We start from the raw sequence: 18,014 nt of genomic DNA, 5'->3' as shown, positions 1-18,014 counted from the left end.
TGGCTGGCGGCGGGGGTGGGGGGCAGTTGGAGGTGATCACGCCGGCAGGCAGAGTGGTTAGGGGTGATCAGGCAGGCAGGCAAGTGAGCAGTTAGGAGCTGGACATCCACCAAGGGGTCCCAGATTGGAGAAGGTGCAGGCTGGGCTGAGGGACAAAACCTCCCCCGCTGCATGAATTTCGTGCACCGGGCCACTAGTATTTATATAGTCTTCTATCTTTCATATTTTCTTTCTGTCTGTATTGGCCAATTCTGACTTCTTTTGCTTCCTGACTTTGGGATCATTGTGGAACAGTTGAAATGCCCGGAGAAGGTTGTGTCTACCCAGCGAAGTCAATGTAGTCCCTGACACAGTTGTGCTTTGAGAGCATTTGCAGAGCCATTCCCCGGCATTGCCTTTTCTTCCTTGTGACTAGGCTCAGGGTCCAGGGAGCTGTCTGGAGCCAGGCAGAGCTAATAGGCCCTTTTGAATCATTGGGAGCAGAGAAGCTGCTTGATGCAGTGGCCTGGTTCTCCTCCAGAGCCGGATCCTGGAGGTCTCTGGTCTTATCACAGATGGCAGTAATTTGCCAATGGCAGACCCCTTCCTGTAAGCCAGATTAGAGTGAGTTCAATTCTGCGTGGCCATTATTTGCAGTATCCTTTCTTTGAGCCCCAGGCTATCTTGGATGTATTCTAAGCATTCAGCAGGTGGTTTATTCCAGCAAATCTTTTGCCCTCCCCAAATCAAAACACAGAAATACTAAAGATTCCTTAACTGTCTGTAGTTAGGGATTGTCTGTGCCAGTCTTTTCCTGCCCTTTCCTTATAGCAGCCAATCAAGTTTTACTGTTCTCACATTTGACTTGCTTACTTCCTTGTCACTCTTTTGACTACATTGACTTAAATGGAATTTAGTGTCTCTGAGAGGGTGCTTTTTGTTTTCTTTTTATTAGTTTGTGGATCTTTCATTAAAACTGCTAAGACTTCCTAGTGCTCCCCAAGCCTTTCTTGCTCACATACCTGCTCCTCTCACTGTTCTCATCACAAAGAAGTATCAGTGGGTATGGTTCTTTTATTCCTGTTTTAGTGGAAAGAACCTGGCTATAAGGATGGATAATATGAAGTTTGAGCCTGAAAAAGCCATCAATAACTGAAAGATACCAAAGCCACTAATATGTAAAATGTTTTTAAGGTGGACTGAGTTCCCAGAATGTCAGTTAAGGAAGACACTTGAGGTGTGGCCTGCATTGTCTGATGTGATGCCCCAGTTGTCTTTTTGTGTCTTTTCTGGTGCTACTGTCTTGAGAGGTGGAGCTACAGAGCTTGAAATGACCCCTAAAAAATACTGACCTGCCAGGTCCTTCAATACTCCCTCATAAAGGTACCAGAGGCAACATGGCATATTAAGCATGACACTAGCAGATGACTGTGTGCATTATTTTTCAGGAATACAAATTGAGGCACTTAAGTTCATCTGAACTTTGAGTCGAACCTTACTTTTTTATTGTTGTTTTCTCCTCTTAGTCTTCATCTCCCTTCTTCACATCGAGTTCCACCCACTTAGCAAACATGATTGACTCAGGCAGGTGAATTAAGCCATTACTGCACACTCTTTTCCTCTCCTGCCTCTCGGTATTACCCCTGAACTTGAATATTTTCACCTGAATGATTTAAATCAGTTTGCCGTTCCCATGTTGCTTTTCAAGCCTTTTTAATATCACATCCTCCTTCATTCAGCCCTTTGCTCAGGTTACCCTGTGAACACACTTCTGTTAGGATGGCTACAACCTGAGCGTGTGCAGAACAGGTATCCAGCCAGGTCAGGTTGGCCAGATTTGGGTATAACCCCCACAGAGAACATGCCCCAGAACGTGGCCTGCGGTGGAGTTAGTACATGGATCTGAATGCGGGGAGGTTGACACTATAGTCCTGGCTAGTTATAATCCAGCCTCACAGGAAGGAGCCAGTGGCCTACATTGCAGAACGTTTTTTGGTTCAAACAAGGAACATCTGATGGCCTGGGCTTTTAGTAAGGAAATGAAGTCCTGAGGTAAAGGATAGAGTGGTATAGGGAAAGCAGTTCAGCCTGGGGATTGGATGATGAAAATGCTGATCCCTGATGGTTGTAATCAATGACCTAACTTCTGTGGCCCTGTTTTCCTCACCTCTAAAATGACTTGGTGAGTTTCAGATTTGGCCATTTTTTTACTATACGGGACTAGGTGCGACTCCTCTTGAAACAAGTTTTCCCTGTAATATGTGTGACAGGCTATATCTTTCAGTGCAACAAAATACCGGTCATAACTGCTGCTGTGCAGTTTTTGCCTGTTTCTAGAAATTTCTGCTTCTTGAATAATGTGTATTGGCACATTTTTCTTTTTCTTTTCTTTTTCAAATAGAATGTTTACATTTGACTTGCTAATTCAGCTGTGACCTGTCCTGGAAATAAAAATTTCTGCCCAGTACCTACTGCTGGTTCATTTCACGGCACACTTTTAAGGAGTAAGGCCACAAATGGGCTCACGGACCACTTGCAGTGGGGTACTCTGGAGGCTGACGGAGAAACTCATCTTTGAATAGCTGTTCTTGGTGTAACACTCACATCTGTGGAAACATAACTGGGGGCATCTTATACATATTTAGACTCTTAATAAGTTGCCCAGAGAGTCTTAAAGGCCATTTTGGAATACTAGGCCATGCGATGGTGTTTTTGTTTTTTAATTTGTGTGCTGTGCCCAGAGTTATGATTTAAAGTGCTAATGCTTTGCCCAGCCAGCATGGCTCAATGGTTGAGCATCATCCTATGAGCCAGGAGGTCACGGTTTGATTCCCTGTCAGGGCACATGCCCGGGTTGTGGGCTCTATCCCCGGTGTGGGGCGGTCAGGGCACATGCCCGGGTTGTGGGCTCTATCCCGGGGCATGCATGAGTCAGCCAATCAATGATTCTCATCATTGATGTTTCTATCTTTTTCTCCCTCTCCCATCCTATCTGAAATGAATAAAGATATATATTTAAAAATATATATAAATAAGCCCCGCTGGCATGGCTCAGTGGTTGAGCATTGACCCTTAAACCAGGAGGTCATGGTTCGATTCCCGGTCAGGGCACATACCCGGGTTGCGTGATCGAATCCTCAGTAGAGGGTGTGCAGGAGGCAGCCGATCAATGATTCTCTCCCACCGTTGATGTTTCTATTTTCTATCTCTCTCTCTCCCTCTCCCTTCCTCTCTGAAATCAATAAAAATATATTTTAAAAGTATATATATATAAATAAATAAAGTGTTAATGCTTTTTGTAAAGTGATTTGCTTTAAGTACATTAAAGGTTGTACAAGTGTTGTTCCCTAGTTGTGCATTTACATATCCTGCCTCAGCTTAGTTTTTGTTTGAAAGTCTCTACAGCAACTCTTACGTAATATGTGTTGCTGGAAAGAAAGCTGGGCAATCCATTCTCCAACTTGATAGCTCATTTTGACACCTACCTTTGGTAATAACTTCTTCCTCTTTATAATCTGTCTCTTTACATTCCCCTGCCTCCACCCCTTGGTATCCCAGAGACAGGGAACCAGGCTAGCTTAGAGCCCATAGGTGTAGGGCGTGGAGCCATGTTTATAAACTAACAACTGAAATTTTGAAAATATGTATTAACTCATGTAATAATAATAACATCTGTTACATGTTTCCATTACATTTTTATGGAAAATACCTTTCCAAGAGAAAGTTTTTGACTTTCTAGTCACTTGTCTCTGTAGCAGGAATTTTAACCAGAGTTAGAAGAGGACAAGGAAAGTCATTTTGTTGGCAGGTGTGTTTTCTGGGGAGGCAGCTGTGACTGTCACCCTGGGAGAGTAGGGTCCCTGATTCCCCGCCCCAGAATACCAAAAGCCACTCTCTGTGGGCTCAGTTCTGAACTTGGGGTTCTGTTGGGGGCCTCCCACAGCACATTTTCAATCATTCTCTTCCCAACTTTTTCCCATACAACCCTAGATTGAACTGTAGAGTAACTCAGAGATGACCCAAGGAATAGTACTTTATATATATTTTTTAATTCATGTGTAATTAATTCCCCATTTTTAATTGGTTCACTCCCCTCAGCAGCTCCATTGAGGAAAGATGAGGCTCTGCGGAGAAGATGGTCAGGGATGGGAAGGTATTTGAGTTCGGTGGAGGGGAGCCAGGAGCTTTACCTTCCTTGGGGCAATGGGGAAGCAGTTCTTCCCCGAGCTGTCCCCTTTCTAGTGCCCACTCCTGTCCTGCTTCCAAGCTAGACGCTTGGTAGACCCTGGGTGCCTCCCATGAGATCTACTGCTCTGGGGCAGGCATCCCACCCTTGGTAACCTGTGTGGGTCCGGTGCTTCCCGGTAGTCCTGTGCTCTGTAGGAAGTTCACCATTGTCCTTGGCCTTCCCCAGGAGATGCCAGTAGCTCCCCACCTCCTCCAGTAGGACAACCACAAGTGACTTCAAACTTTACCAGATGCCTCCTGGAGGGCAAAATGGCCCGCTGTAGAGATCACTGCTCTAGAGACCCCTCCACGGAGTACATTAGCTTGTAAGTCATGCCCAACACGTATATGTCTAAGAATAATGTCTCCTTCATTTCAAGCAGCAGTGCTCAGGCAGAAGGGGTGTCAGCACCTTTACAGTCTTAAAAGTTAGCAAGGACCCAAAGAGCTTTATTTAGTGGGTTATAGCTGTGTGATAGGTTGCATATTGAAATTAAAACAAGGTTTAAATATTCATTAATTCATCTAGTAATAATCTCACACCCATTACATGTTATCATAAATCACATATTTTTATGAGAAATCACTATAAAATTCACTGAGAAAATGGCATTGCACTGTTCTTGCAAGTCTCTTTAATATCTGGTTTAATAGAAGAAGCTGGCTTCTCGAGTCTGCTCCTGCATTCAGTCTGTTTTTGTCACTTGTCTTATAGTCAGTGAAAAATCGACATGATGCTTATAAAGGCAAATTGTGTCTTAGTACTGTCATAAAAACAATTGACCCCAGAAGGGGCCTAAGGGACCGCTTTGAGAATCACTGTGGATCCTCTTCCAGTCCTTTGTACTGCCCATCTGAATCCTTTCATCCTCTTAGCTGCAACTCAAGTTCATTTATCTTGAGATTTAAGAGGGATTTTTCTCCCCATTTTGGGTCATATTTTTTCCATCTTTTAAATATGAGTAGCAATTATTTGCTCTACTGATTATCATTTGTACTGCCTGGGATACCTTCATTTGTACTGCCTGGGATACCTTGATTTGCCTCCCTAACTAGATTAAGTCCTTGAAGACAGCATTTAACTTGATGATTCTTAGCACTTGCCATTTTTGTTAGGGCCTGGAGGCAGGAGGTGTGTATAGTGGAGAGGCACCCTGCAGCATCTGTGAGAGCTGGGGGGTCAGTCTGCCACCAGCATGAGTCATGGTGACATTTTCCTAAGTCACAAGGAAATTTCATCTGAACAATTTCAGCTATAAAAAAGCTCCAAGATTCTCTAAAACATTGGGAACCCACCAAGGTCAGGGTACCAGGGTGTCTGCTTCGGCACAACATTATAGGTAATTGTCTTGCATTTTCTGGTCATTATCTCAGTTTTTGTTCAGCACAGACTTCCCCGCTTTTTGGTCAGGTTGGAGAGCAGCCTGTGCGGAAGTGCCGCTTCCCAAAACCAAACCCATCTTTGTTTTCTCCACCTGGGGGAGCAAGAGAACAAGCCTAGAGGTTAAACTCTCCTAGAAAGTGCAGTATTGGTTGAGGACATTGGATACTTTTTTTGTTTGTTTTAAGATGAGGTTTATTATGGCTCTAAAGGGGAGTTGCTCTGAGCTTATGCTGTGTTTGCCAGTGAGACTGTCAAAGTGTCTGGGAGCTCTGCTGTGTTAGATCTGTGCTGTGCAAGACGTCAGCCTCTGGCATGTGTGTCTATTGAAATCAATGAAAATTAAATGAACTTGAGAAATTCCGTTCCTTGTTCATAGTAGCCACAGTTCAAGTGCTCAGGAGCCACATGTGGCTAGTGGCTGCACTATTGGTCAGCAAATATAGAACATTTTCTGCTTCATAGAAAGTTCAATCAGACAGAGCTGCCTTACACCTAGCTGTGTTTTCCAAAATATTTATAATGTGAATATATTTAACTTCGTTAGCTATCACTTTTTAATGAGATAGCAAATTTAAGGTTAAATTTAAAGGAAAAGAAGACACATTGGCAAAGGAGAAGAAAGTGGATAAAATTAGGGAATGGGGGAAGGGGAGAAGAAAAGGGAATTCAGTGGTAAGATGAGAGGGAAGCCCTGTCATCACTTGGTCTGGGACCCCGTATGTCCTGAGGCCCTGATACGCCTGCTATTCCCATAGGAGTGGGCCTGGGAACCCAAGGGAAAGTGTCGTCCTCGACTTTCTGTTTAGACTTTTTGTCTTTATCAAAACACAGGGTTAAAAAATGAAATAGTTTTGCCCTAGCTGGTTTAGCTCAGTGGTTGGAGTGTCGGCCTATGGGCCGACAGGTTCTGGGTTCGGTTTCAGGTTCGATTCTGGTCAAGGGCACGTACCTCGGTTACAGGCTTAATCCCTGCCCCTGTCAGGGTGACACATTGATGTTTCTCCCTCTCTGTCTTTCTTTCCCCCTCCCTTCCACTCTGTCTAAAAATCAATGGAAAAAATATCCTTGGGTGAGGATTAACAAATATATTTAAAAATTAAAAAAATATGAAAATCTATAGTTCCCATGTCACAATCCACTGTCAGCGTATGGCAGAGCAACTTCTTTCTACTGTCGTGCTGATTGGCCCTACATCCAGGACCTCCTCCTCTCCCGGGAAGCAGAGGTGTGTGGTAGAGGGTGGGCTCTCCAGCCGGACCCTCCTACTCATGGGACTGGTCTTCCTTCTACCTCTCTGTCATTCTCCCTTTATCTTGGCCTTTCTCTTTCATGTTGCAGATTGTGTGCTGAATGCCATTGTGGGTGCTGGGGATTCGGTGCAGGACACAGCAGGGTGCCTGAACCCCTGTGGTTTACTTTCAGTGAGTGCTGTGTGCACTAGTTTTTCTCAGGGGCACTGGTGACATTTGGTGTGAGGGCATCTCACACTTTGCAGAGCAGTAGCTCTGGGGCTCTGGACACCAGTAGCTCCATGTGTGTCTGTTGAAATCAATGAAAATTAAATGATCATTGTGTTATCAAAACTGTACTCACAAGTTTCCAGAAACCCCTGGTAGGGCAGGACCACCTCTGGCAGCCCCCTTGCTAGAGACCCAGGTGGTCAGAGATGGTCTCGCCAAGATGGTGATGGTGTTAAAGGTGGGGGCAGAATGTGAAGAAGGAGCCAGTGGTGCAAAATCTGGGAAAGGGTGGTCCAGCAGTGGAAGCAGCTAGTGCAAAGGCTTTGCGGCACACGGGAGCTTGTGTGTCCTCCAGAAAGAAGGCTAACTTGGCTGAAGAGAAGCGAGGGTGGCTCAAGCAGGAGGGGTGAAGTCCGAGAGATGGGCAAGGCAGGGTCCAGTAAGATCTTGTCAGCAGCCATCAGCAGGGTTTTGGATTTTTATTCTAAGGATGATAGGAAACCATTGAGGAATTTTGAGTAGGGAAGTGAGACAACCTGACTTAAGCATTTAAAAGACCTCTGCAACAGATCCTTTGTAGGAAATAGAGGGGCAAGAATTGAAGCAAGGAGACCACTAGATGACAAGGCCTGCTCAGATGCCTGCTATCTTGTCTGCACCTGCAAAGATGAGGCCCTGGTACCGCTGGCTGTGGGTTCTGGACTTGGATGGCTTGTCAGCTGACTGCTTGCTTTACAGGCCTGAACTGAGAACTGGCTTTTGTGGCTTCTGACTTATAGAGACCAGAATGCAGAACTTTGCTCAAAAGGAGTAACGCTCTGGCACTAGCAGCCTTAGTTTTCCCTAAACAGTCTCGTTTCTTTGAAGAATACCTTTCCTCTCTTCATAAACACCTGGTTCACCTGTTGTGCAAATGTTCAGTGGCTGTGGACAGGTCATTATTCAAACCAAAGACTAAACTCCTTTTCCGCTCCGTGACTTACTCCATGACTTACTCCCTCCAGAGTTTCTGAGTCCTGGGCCTCTGGGGGCCTCTGTGTGGGCAGATCACTTGCCTTCTACACCTTGCCACGCCCACCTCTCCGTCTGCTTTCTACTCCCAGACATTTGTTGAATGCTCTTGTCCTGAGGTGCACCGACTCCCCATGCAGGTTTTTCGTATTGGAGGTTTTAACTTCCCCATTCTTTCATTACCACTTGTACTGGGGCTCACGTGGTTTGCTGATTGGTGTGAGTGCATGGTCAGTCTTGATCAGGAAAATCTCTGTCCTTCCCTTATTTTCACCTCTCAGCCAGGGATTGTTGGCTTAATGTAGGGGTCAGGAAACTTTTTCTGTAAAGGGTCAGATAATAAGTATTTTAGACTTTGAGTGTCATACAGTCTCTGTTGCAACTACTCAACTCTACTGTTGCAGCAAGTGAGTAACCATAGACAACATGTAAACTAATAGCCATGGCTGTGTTCCAATGACACTTTATTCACAAAATAGGCAAGGGGCCAGGTATGGCCCATGGGCTTTAGCTTGATGACCCCTGGCCTGGTGGAATCCAAATCAGGTTCGGTACTTAGAGGAACTTTGGCAGAAGCTGGGCACTGTTGTTACTTTGTGGGTCTCTGCATGGACTCTTACCTGAGACCAGCAGTGGTTATGCTCTGTGAAAGAAGTATCCCTTTGTTTTGTTTTTTTTACTCCATTCACCATCTGGAAGCTATTGAGAGACCAGTGGTTTGACCTGCCTAATCTATATATATAAAAGGCTGATATGCAGAGTGTCCCCTTGGGATTTCGACGGGGAGAATAGGAGTTTGATCGCTTGCTATGATGTGCGCTGACCACCAGGGGGCGGCGCAGAACATGACGGGTGACCAGCAGTGGCCCTGGGGCACTGAGGGAAGGAGAAGGCGGGGAGGCAGGGGGAACCTCTCAGTGGTGGCAGCGTGGGTGAAGGAAGGAGGAGGTGGGGGGGCGGGGACCTGATTGGCACTGATCTCCGGCCAAGCCTAGGGACCCTATCCGTTTACAAATTTAATGCACCAGGCCTCTAGTTGAACAATAAATGTCTTACATCTCATTGTGAATATTTAGACTTGCAGTGTTTGACTGAAAGGGAAGAGGTACTGCTTATACAGTGATCCCTTTTATGGGAAAACATATAGAAATGAGTCTTTGTCACAATTTCAGGTGCCTACTTTGTAGTTTGAAGGAAATATCTCAAAGTACAAGAAACCTCCCAAACACTTGGGGTGTTTTTTTTCACTGTGAATTTATGGGGGTGCTATTGCCTGGCTATATAGAAGGTTGGGGGATGGGGGTGACTGCCAGGCACTGGGATGTGCAAGTTTGATGCATCTTTTTAGAAACTGCAGTGGGTCACTTTTTCCTGAGGGTGAAGGAAAGCTTCTAGAATCTTGTTCTCTCTGCCTACCAATGTGCAGCCATGCACACTGGCTGCTGTGGAAGAATTGGGAAGATGCCTGGCACCCCTTAAGCCAGGGGTAGGGAGCGTCCAGCCCACGAGCTATATAATCATTTGATCTGGCCCTGCCGAGGCGTTAGGGGTGAGTTAATTCAATGTTTGACCAAATCTAGCAGGGTTTATTATTATTATTATTATTATTATTATTATTATTATTGATTTCAGAGAAGTTATTATTATTGATTTCAGAGAAGAAGGGAGAGGGAGAGAGAGATAGAAACATCAATGATGAGAATCATTGATCGGCTGCCTCCTGCACACCCCCTACTGGGGATCGAGTCCACAACCCGGGCATGTGCCCTTGACCTGAATTGAACCTGGGACCCGTCAGTCCATAGGCCGACACTCTATCCACTGAGTCAAACTGGCTAGGGCAGGCTAATTTTTAAGTTGATAATTTTTTTAAATATATTTTATTGATTTTTTTTACAGAGAGGAAGGGAGAGGATGAGGGAGAGGGATAGAGAGCTAGAAACATCGATGAGAGAGAAACATTGATCAGCTGCCTCCTGCACACTCCCTACTGGGGATGTGCCTGCAACCAAGGTACATGCCCTTGACCGGAATCGAACCTCAGATCCTTCAATTCGCAGGCCGACGCTCTATCCACTGAGCCAAACCGGTTAGGGCTAAGTTGATAATTTTGTATGGCCCACTAATGAAGTTATAAATATCCATATGGCCTTTGGCAGAAAAAAGGTTCCCCACCCCTGCCTTAGGCAGACAGTGCTTTTGCCTCTGCACCTCCCTGTGGGCCCAGCACTGTGCAAGTTAGTGTACAAGTTTTTATTTCAACACCTGTTTTTAGTTCTTTTGGGTATTTACCTAGGAGTGGGATTGCTGGGTCCAGACCTGCCAGGGACTGGCCACTTCCCTTCCCCCTCCCCTAAGACCCCACTGCCAAAGCTTCAAGGATCCCAGTGCTCCACATTGACAAACCCCTCTATGGAAGGGCAGAGCTCTCACTTCATTGGGATAGCTTCAGTTTGAGTCTCAAACAGTTTTTCAGATCATCCCAAAGCCCCCACATCTGGCCTAGAAAATGCAGTTGCTTCTGAATGTGGTGGGGAGCTGCATGCTTGCTCAGGAAGCCGGGAGCTGCGACTTGCAGTGACAGGAAAAGGTCAGCCATTTTGATTTGGGATTGATACCTAACACTGACTTTGGTAAATAATTCCCCATCACTGAGCCAAAAATAGAGGCTACAGTAGATTCTGAGCATCTGTCACTTCACCAAACGGTAGGTAAAAACAAAACTGCCATACGGTATCTCCATTCCAGGAGTGACAAAAAAAGGAAGATCTAAGTCTATTTTAGATTTTACCCAAGTCAAGTAGCTAAACATGTTCATACTTTTTTGCAAAACTTTCTTGTCATTTCGGGATAAATAAGCCAGTGTCCATGCTGTGAGTAAACACATAAACTGGAGCAGCACAGCTGTTGCTTATCACTTAGTGTCCCGCCAGCGATCATGCCTCCTCCAGGCTGGGCACATTCGGCCTTCGAAACAGGCATGCCCCTTGGCACCCAGGGCACCTGCTGTTTGCATCCGCCTCCAAGAATGAAGGGGGACAGCGGGTGGCACTGGTTAGCAATGGCAGGCTAGCCCTTCCGTCCTCCAGTGGTCCCTCCCTTGCTGTGTGCCTGGCACTGGCCTCAACACTGGGTTCCTAGTTGAGCTTTCAGCCTCCTGTCAGAGAGGAACCCACCATCCCAATGTGAGAGAAAGAGAGCTAAGGCCACCCAGCTGGTGTGTCTCAGTGCTTGAACTTTGACCCATGAACCAACTGGGTTCTGGATTCCCAGTAGGGGGCGTGCAAGAGGCAGTCGATTGATGTATCTCTTTCATTGATGTTTCTGTCTTTCTATCCCTCTCCATTTCTCTCTTTCTAAAATTAATAAAAACATATTTTTAAAAAAATGGGGGAATGGGGGATGCCTGGCTGGTGTGGCTCAGTGGTTGAGCACTGACCTATGAACAAGGAGGTCACAGTTGCATGCTCGATCCCCAGTAGGGGGCGTGCAGGAGATAGCCAATCAATGATTCTCTCTCTTCATTGATGTTTCTATCTCGCCCTATCCCTTTCTCTCTGAAAACAATAAAAATATATTTTTTTAAAGAAAACAAAAAACGGAGAGAGAGAGAGAGAGAGAGAGAGAGCTAAGGCCAATTTAGAGGTCAGAGGGGTAACAGAAGAAGGAAGCTCCTGATTGTGCCTGGGGCAGAGCGAGGCCGGGTAGGCTGGGGGCTTTCCTGAACAAGCTGAACTGGAACAGATGAAACACTTTCTTATATGCAGTGAAATGCACATAACACAACATTTACCACTAGTGGCATTTAGTATGTTCACAGTATTGCGTAACCATCCCCACTGTCTAGTTCCAGGGCATTGTTCTCACCCCAAAAGGAAACCCTTACCCATTAAGCAGTAACTTTTCAAGTCCTTCCCCCAGCCCCTGGCAGCACTGACTCGCCTCTTCTCTTTGTGGAGTTGCTTGTTCTGGGCATTTCATGTCAGTGGATCATACAACATGGGGCTTGTTGTGTTTGGCTTCTTTCACTCAGTATCACGTTATCAAGGACCACACACACAGCCTATGTGAGTACTTCACTCCTTTTTATGGCTGAATAATATTCCATTGTTTGGCTGTAACACAGTTGTTTCATCAGTTGATGGACACTTGAGTCATTTCCATCTTTGGTTATTTTAGTACTGCTACTATGAATATTAGCTAGTGTACGAGTTTTTGTTTGAACACCTGTTTTCAATTCTTTGGGTACGTACCTAGGAGTGGGATTGCTGGGTCCTATGGTAACTCTGTGTTAAACTACTGAGGAACTGCCTGTTTTCCACAGCAGTCACACCATTTTTCATTTCACCAGCAGTGTATAGGGTTCCAATTTCTCCCCATCCTCCCCATCACTTATCTTCCATTTAAAAAGTATATATTATAGCCACCCTAGTGATTGCAAAGCAGTATGTCACTGTGGTTTTCATTTCATTTCCCTGATGGCTAATGATGTCGAGCATCTTTCCATGTGCTTATTGACCATTTTACAACTCCTGAGTCACCACTCAGCATATTCAGACCCCTCTCCTCCCTAATGCACAGACAACATCCTCTGACTCTGCTTCTTCCCCTGGTGCCCCGCCTGCTTCCTTCTCCCCACCACACTTTTCTGAATCCTCACCAGAGGATGTTTTTTCCATTGATTTCAAGAGAGAGTAGAAGGGAGGGGGGAGAGAGGGAGAGAGGGAGGGGGAGAGAGAGAGAGAAAGGAGAGACGCTGATGTGAGTGAGACACATCGATTGGTTGCCTCCCGCATGTACCCCAACCAGGGCCAGGAGTTGAACCTGTAACCCAGGTACCTGCCCTTGACTGGGAATCGAACCCATGATCCTCCGGACCACATGCTGATGCTCTAACCACTGACCACACCAGCCAGGCCCCTACCACACTTTTCAAAGGTGTTGTGAACACTCTGGGTCTTCCTGCTGCATCCTCCGCTCCCTCACTCAGCCCCACAACCTGTGAGATAGGAGTCCAGCAGACATTGGGCTTTAGTGACATTTGGTGGAATTGACCTTCCTTCCTGAGCAGCTTCTTCCCTTTGCCTCGTGATGCCCCACGTTCGTTTGCTTCGCCAACCGGGTCTCCGCAGCTCCCTCTGTCACCTCCTCCTTCACCCCTCTCTGCTCACTTCATGCTCTTGGACTAGGCGTTCTCATTCATTCCCTGACCTCAGTGACCAGGTAGTTGACTCCAGGTTGACATTTTGGCTCAGCGGATGGTTTCCTGAGTGCCAGCTGTGCAACACCCAAGGTGGAGAAGGTAGATGAGGGCAGGCCAGTCTTCCTGTCTCCAGAGCTGGTGGGACAGACAGTAACCAAGGAGAATGACACTTGGTATAACAGACAGAGGGGGAGAATGGTGTGGAGAAGAGGCAGAGAGGTCACTGGAACTCCTCGTCCAGGACACTGGCATCGCCGTGGAAGTACCTCCGACTCAGCACATTCACAGCTTCTTTCCCCGCTTTTCTTTCCTATTTCAGCGGCTTGTCCCACGTCCCCATCCTGTGTCAGCCAGAGGTCTGGGAGGTCTCCCTGACTCCTCGTCCTCTTCATCCCCCACTTCCATTCCATCCTGTCAACTAGCGCCTTGATTTTCCCACCGATTCTCTGCTCTGCCCAGTGTTCCATTTGCCGTCCTCATCTCTTGTCTGGAGAACTGGAAAAACCTCCTGTGGCTCCTCTGCTTCCCTAACCATCCAGACCGGACACCACACTGGAGCCTTAGGGGCCTTTCAAAGGGAAAATGTGTTCGTGTCATTGCCCCACTCAGACCCTTTCACTTGGCTTCAAGGTTCCCTTGAGGGTAAAGGTCACATTCTTTAACCTGGGCTGGTGGCTCTGAGGCCACTCCAGCCCCACTCTGTGCCTGCCCGACTCTCTGCTGTGGCCTACGGCTGTGCTGAACCTCTCGGCTCTCAATGACACCTGCCCGGACACTGCTCCACGCACACGCACGCACACATGAACACACACGTGCACACGCTCTCAGAGGAGCTTTCCTGATCTTGCAAGTTCCTTGGACTCCTGTCATGTATTGGGCGGCCCTATGTTTTTCACAGAACTGGACAGTGTGGTGTCTAGGCCAGACAGGCCTGTCCCCCAGGAGCTGACAGTCCTCACTGGGGGAAAGACATCCACCTTGTAATCAGCAAGTGAGCATAAAGTCAGCGTGTTGGTTACAAAGGAGAAGCCTGAGCTGAGAGCTCCAAGGTGCAGGAAGGCCTGGCCCCACCTAACAGAATGGGGGTCACGGGGGAGATGGGACCAGGTTGCCTTTTCTGGAAGTCACTCTGCCGGCCTTGAGGAGGAATGCTCGGGAGGGAGACGCAGGAGGTGGGACCAGCAGGGCCTATGGGAGAGGAGATGTGTGGAGTCAGCAGGTCTTGGGGAGAACTTTGTTTTCTCAGGCAGTGGGAGCCTTACCCAGTGTGTCCCACGATGGGCTGTGGATACCACAGATTTCATTCTGTTTTATGACTTAGCCAGATTGCCACTTTTAGTGCGAAGGCCATCTGTCCAGGGAGCAGCAGAGAGCTCACCTGTTCAGGTTTGACCCAGTTGGCTTCCAAGGTTATGTTGGTAGCACTGGATTCGGCATTACAAAAAATAACAGTCCCATGTAAACTTCCATCTAGACTCTTGTGTGTGTATCATTTAAAACAAGAACATCTCCTGGGAGGAGCTGTTTGTGACGGGAATAAGTAAATACTAGGCTTTTCTGGGGGCATGTAGAGAGAACCCAGCAGGAGAGTTTTAACATGGGGAAGCCCGTGGAGGAGGAGAGTGATGGATGGGGTTTTCGAGGAGGAAAGACCCATGCTTTCATGATCACGTGAGAGAATGATAAATGTCAGATAGAGCCCAAGATGCCCATATTGAAGAAGAAGCTCAGATGTGGGGAGGCAGGGAGCCCAGGCCCTCGTCCCTGTGCAGGTTCATCTGCGTGTGAAGCTCTGACAGCTTGCAAGCATCCCGGGCCCAGCATTCTTAAGCACCTTAGTAAAAGGTAAACAGTGCTTACTTCTTAGTAAAACTTTCAGTCAAGGATGAGAGTAAATAGTTAGGGTCTGAGTCAGTAGGTCTGCTCTCCTTGGCCCTGAGTGATTGGAGGGGCTTGTGGGTTTGTGTTTCTAAGATGAGTTTGATGGGTACAAAGTCCATTTCTCTAGCAGATTGCAGGGTGGGAGAGTAAGCACCTTCGCTGCACACATAACCTGGGTGGTCCATACTCACCAGTGCATCTGTCAGCTGTCATTGCCTTGGCCAAGCACAGCTGAGCTCCACAGGGCTCCCTGTGCCAGCTGGGCCCCTTAGGCCTACCTGGAAGATAGGGGGCCCCGTTCTGCTGTGTGTGCCCTCAGCACGCATCCACCTCTGCTTGAGTATGTGTGCTGCCCCTCACCTTGCAGGCGGGCTGCGTGTCATGGGACAGCCCAGCCATGGTGATGCAGTCTGGAGACAAGCACTGTCTCTGGAGCCCGGAGGTGAATGCGAGGAGAGAGCAGCTAGAAAGCATTTTCCGAGGCTCTCCTGTAGCCTCTCCTGAGTCCTGAGGCTGAGTGGTGAGCTAGCAGGGAGACTTGTCATTTATGAGCTGCTCAGCAAATTAGTTTCCTATTGCTGCTGCACCAGTGACCACAAACTTACTGGCTTAAAAGATCATCAATTTTCTATCTTACAGTTCTAGAGGTCAGTAATCTGAAATGGGGCCAAAATTAAGGTGTCGGCATGGATAGTTCCTCTGGAAGCTCTAGAGAAGAATTTGTTTGCTTGCCTTTCCCAACTTTTAGAAGATGCTTGCACTCCTTGACTCATGGTCCCTTCCTCCATCTTCAAAGCCAGCAGTGTGGCGCATGCCAGCCCCTCTCTGACCTCTGCTTTGTCATCTCATTGCCTTCTGTCTTATGAAGACCTGTGTGGTTACCTGGAGTTCACCTGCTACCACAGGACCCTTCACCTCATCACATCTGCAGAGTTCATTTGCCCAAGTGAGGTCCCGGGATTAGGGTGTGGACATCTTTGGAGGGTCATTATCACCAGCCATTTCATACCAGTCTGTATGGTAAATATTTAAAAGTCAAAAGGAAGATAAAGGAAATTAGGTAGACCTGTGATCTCTCCAAATCGAGCATTGCCAGAGGTGGATGGAGCCTCACAGTCCAGAAACTGTGAGTGGAAGGCACTGTCCCCGAGTGGAACTTTTATACATTTTTTCCATAGTCTAATTGTGCTATAAAATAAAATCATTTGACATATTCATTTGTTTTTGTTTTTATTTTATAAATAGATTTCCAGCAGGAAAAGCAGCATTGGTTCTGTCTCGTCTACAGTATCTAGTAAAATTAAGGTGCCAGCCGTTCAGCCCATAGTGAAGAAAGACAGACGGCAAAATTCCTCCAGGTTTAGCGCCAGCAGTGATAGAGAACTTCAAAAACTACAATCTTTAAAAGGTAATTTTTATTATTTGTTTTTTAAAATTAAATTTTGGCTATTTATGGAGGAGTAATGTTTTGATAGTTTGCTAGCTTTTTATACCTTTACTGTGTTTATATTCTGTAGGGTCATCTTTCTTCTTTATGGAGTTTTTGTTTAGATTGAATGCCATTAACTTATTTACCCAACCAATACTTTAAACTCCAGAGCTACTTAAGATAAAAATCTAACCATAAATGTATTGTAGGTATAATATACTAAAAAGTAACAGAGGAAAGACTTAAAAGCTTCTCATATTAATTATAATTAAGCTAGCCAATTTTTCTTTTAAGTAATTCTTCTCTTTCATCTGTCTCAGAACTCTACAGCTCATAAAGTAGCCACCCCAAGTCGAGTAATTGTGAAGACTATGGTAGAATCCCTTGGTTTTTCTGGTGGTGGAGGAATGAGGACTGGAATTATAGTCCTTGATGGACTTCTCCTATGAGTCATTGGGGATTACTCTACCCAGGGATTTCCTGTTTGAGAGGAGTCAGGGAATAGAGCTCTTTGCTTTGAATTTCCCCCAAATGGCACAGTTACCCCTTTCTACCTGAGGGTGTTCAGCCCTAAAAGTGGTCCTCTAGGAGATTTTGAGATTGAAGTCCATAAAACCTTATCAAAGAAAATAGGGTAAGGACCCCAAAGTCAAATGTGAACATCTGGAAAACTTTGTATTTTCTAAATCTAAGACTAGTGTAATACGTAAAGGAAACATCAGACATTTTTCATATCTCAAGTACATAATAATGGGTCTTTTACAATGAATTTTCATTTCTTATGAACTTAGGAGCTTGGTGCAGATGTGCAGGCCAGTGGGATTCAGGGAGGCATGGAGGAAGGGAGGGAGTGAAAGGTTGGTGGAGGGAGGAACTTATGGATTCTTGGATGCACTTCCTGCTCCTGGGTTGCTAGGAATCTGCTCGGTACAGTTTATAGAGCTTGTATCTGACTTTTGTTTGGTTTAGCTTTGTGGTAGATAATATACATCCTAAGTCATTTTTGAGGAGTCTTTCCCTCCCAAATAGTCCATGCCTTTCTGGGGGTATTCATTCATTTAGCAAATTCTGTATTGAGTAACTACAAAAACAGGCCTTGTTCTAGGTCAGGGGTGGGCAAACTTTTTGACTCCAGGGCCACAATGGGTTCTTAAACTGGACCGGAGGGCCGGAACAAAAGCATGGATGGAGTGTTTGTGTGAACTAATATAAATTCAAAGTAAACATCATTACATAAAAGGGTACGGTCTTTTTTTTTTTAGTTTTATTCATTTCAAACGGGCCGGATCCGGCCCGCGGGCCGTAGTTTGCCCACGGTTGTTCTAGGTACTGGGGTACAGCATTAAATAAAAACCAGAGTCTGCTCTGCTGGAGCCAACATCCTGTCCCAAGGTGGGAAACAGCCAGTGAGAAAAGGAGTGTGTGCCCATGACTCCTTCC

The 18,014-nt window shown here is 46.3% G+C and overlaps 1 protein-coding gene across 7 annotated transcripts in view; it reads left to right on the top strand.

The window, feature by feature from the left end:
- PPP2R5C (protein phosphatase 2, regulatory subunit B', gamma) overlaps window positions 1-18,014 on the top strand; it is a 137,896-nt gene that overhangs the window by 790 nt on the left and 119,092 nt on the right. For 3 of the 7 annotated variants that reach the window (XM_014549077.1, XM_014549080.1, XM_014549079.1), the window contains exons 2-3: window positions 15,894-16,091; window positions 16,391-16,553. The exons of 1 other annotated variant lie outside the window; for it this stretch is intronic. In XM_014549077.1, the coding sequence (XP_014404563.1) occupies window positions 16,008-16,091; window positions 16,391-16,553 (247 nt within the window). In that variant the 5' untranslated portion in view covers window positions 15,894-16,007. 3 more of the 7 variants (XM_014549078.1, XM_005877867.2, XM_014549082.1) reach the window with 3 other exon arrangements.

The sequence above is a fragment of the Myotis brandtii genome, unplaced genomic scaffold (assembly GCF_000412655.1).
Source record: "Myotis brandtii unplaced genomic scaffold, ASM41265v1 scaffold535, whole genome shotgun sequence".
Lineage (NCBI taxonomy): Eukaryota > Metazoa > Chordata > Mammalia > Chiroptera > Vespertilionidae > Myotis > Myotis brandtii.
Note: the sequence above shows the minus strand (reverse complement) of the source record. Positions and strands in the feature narration are given on the sequence as shown.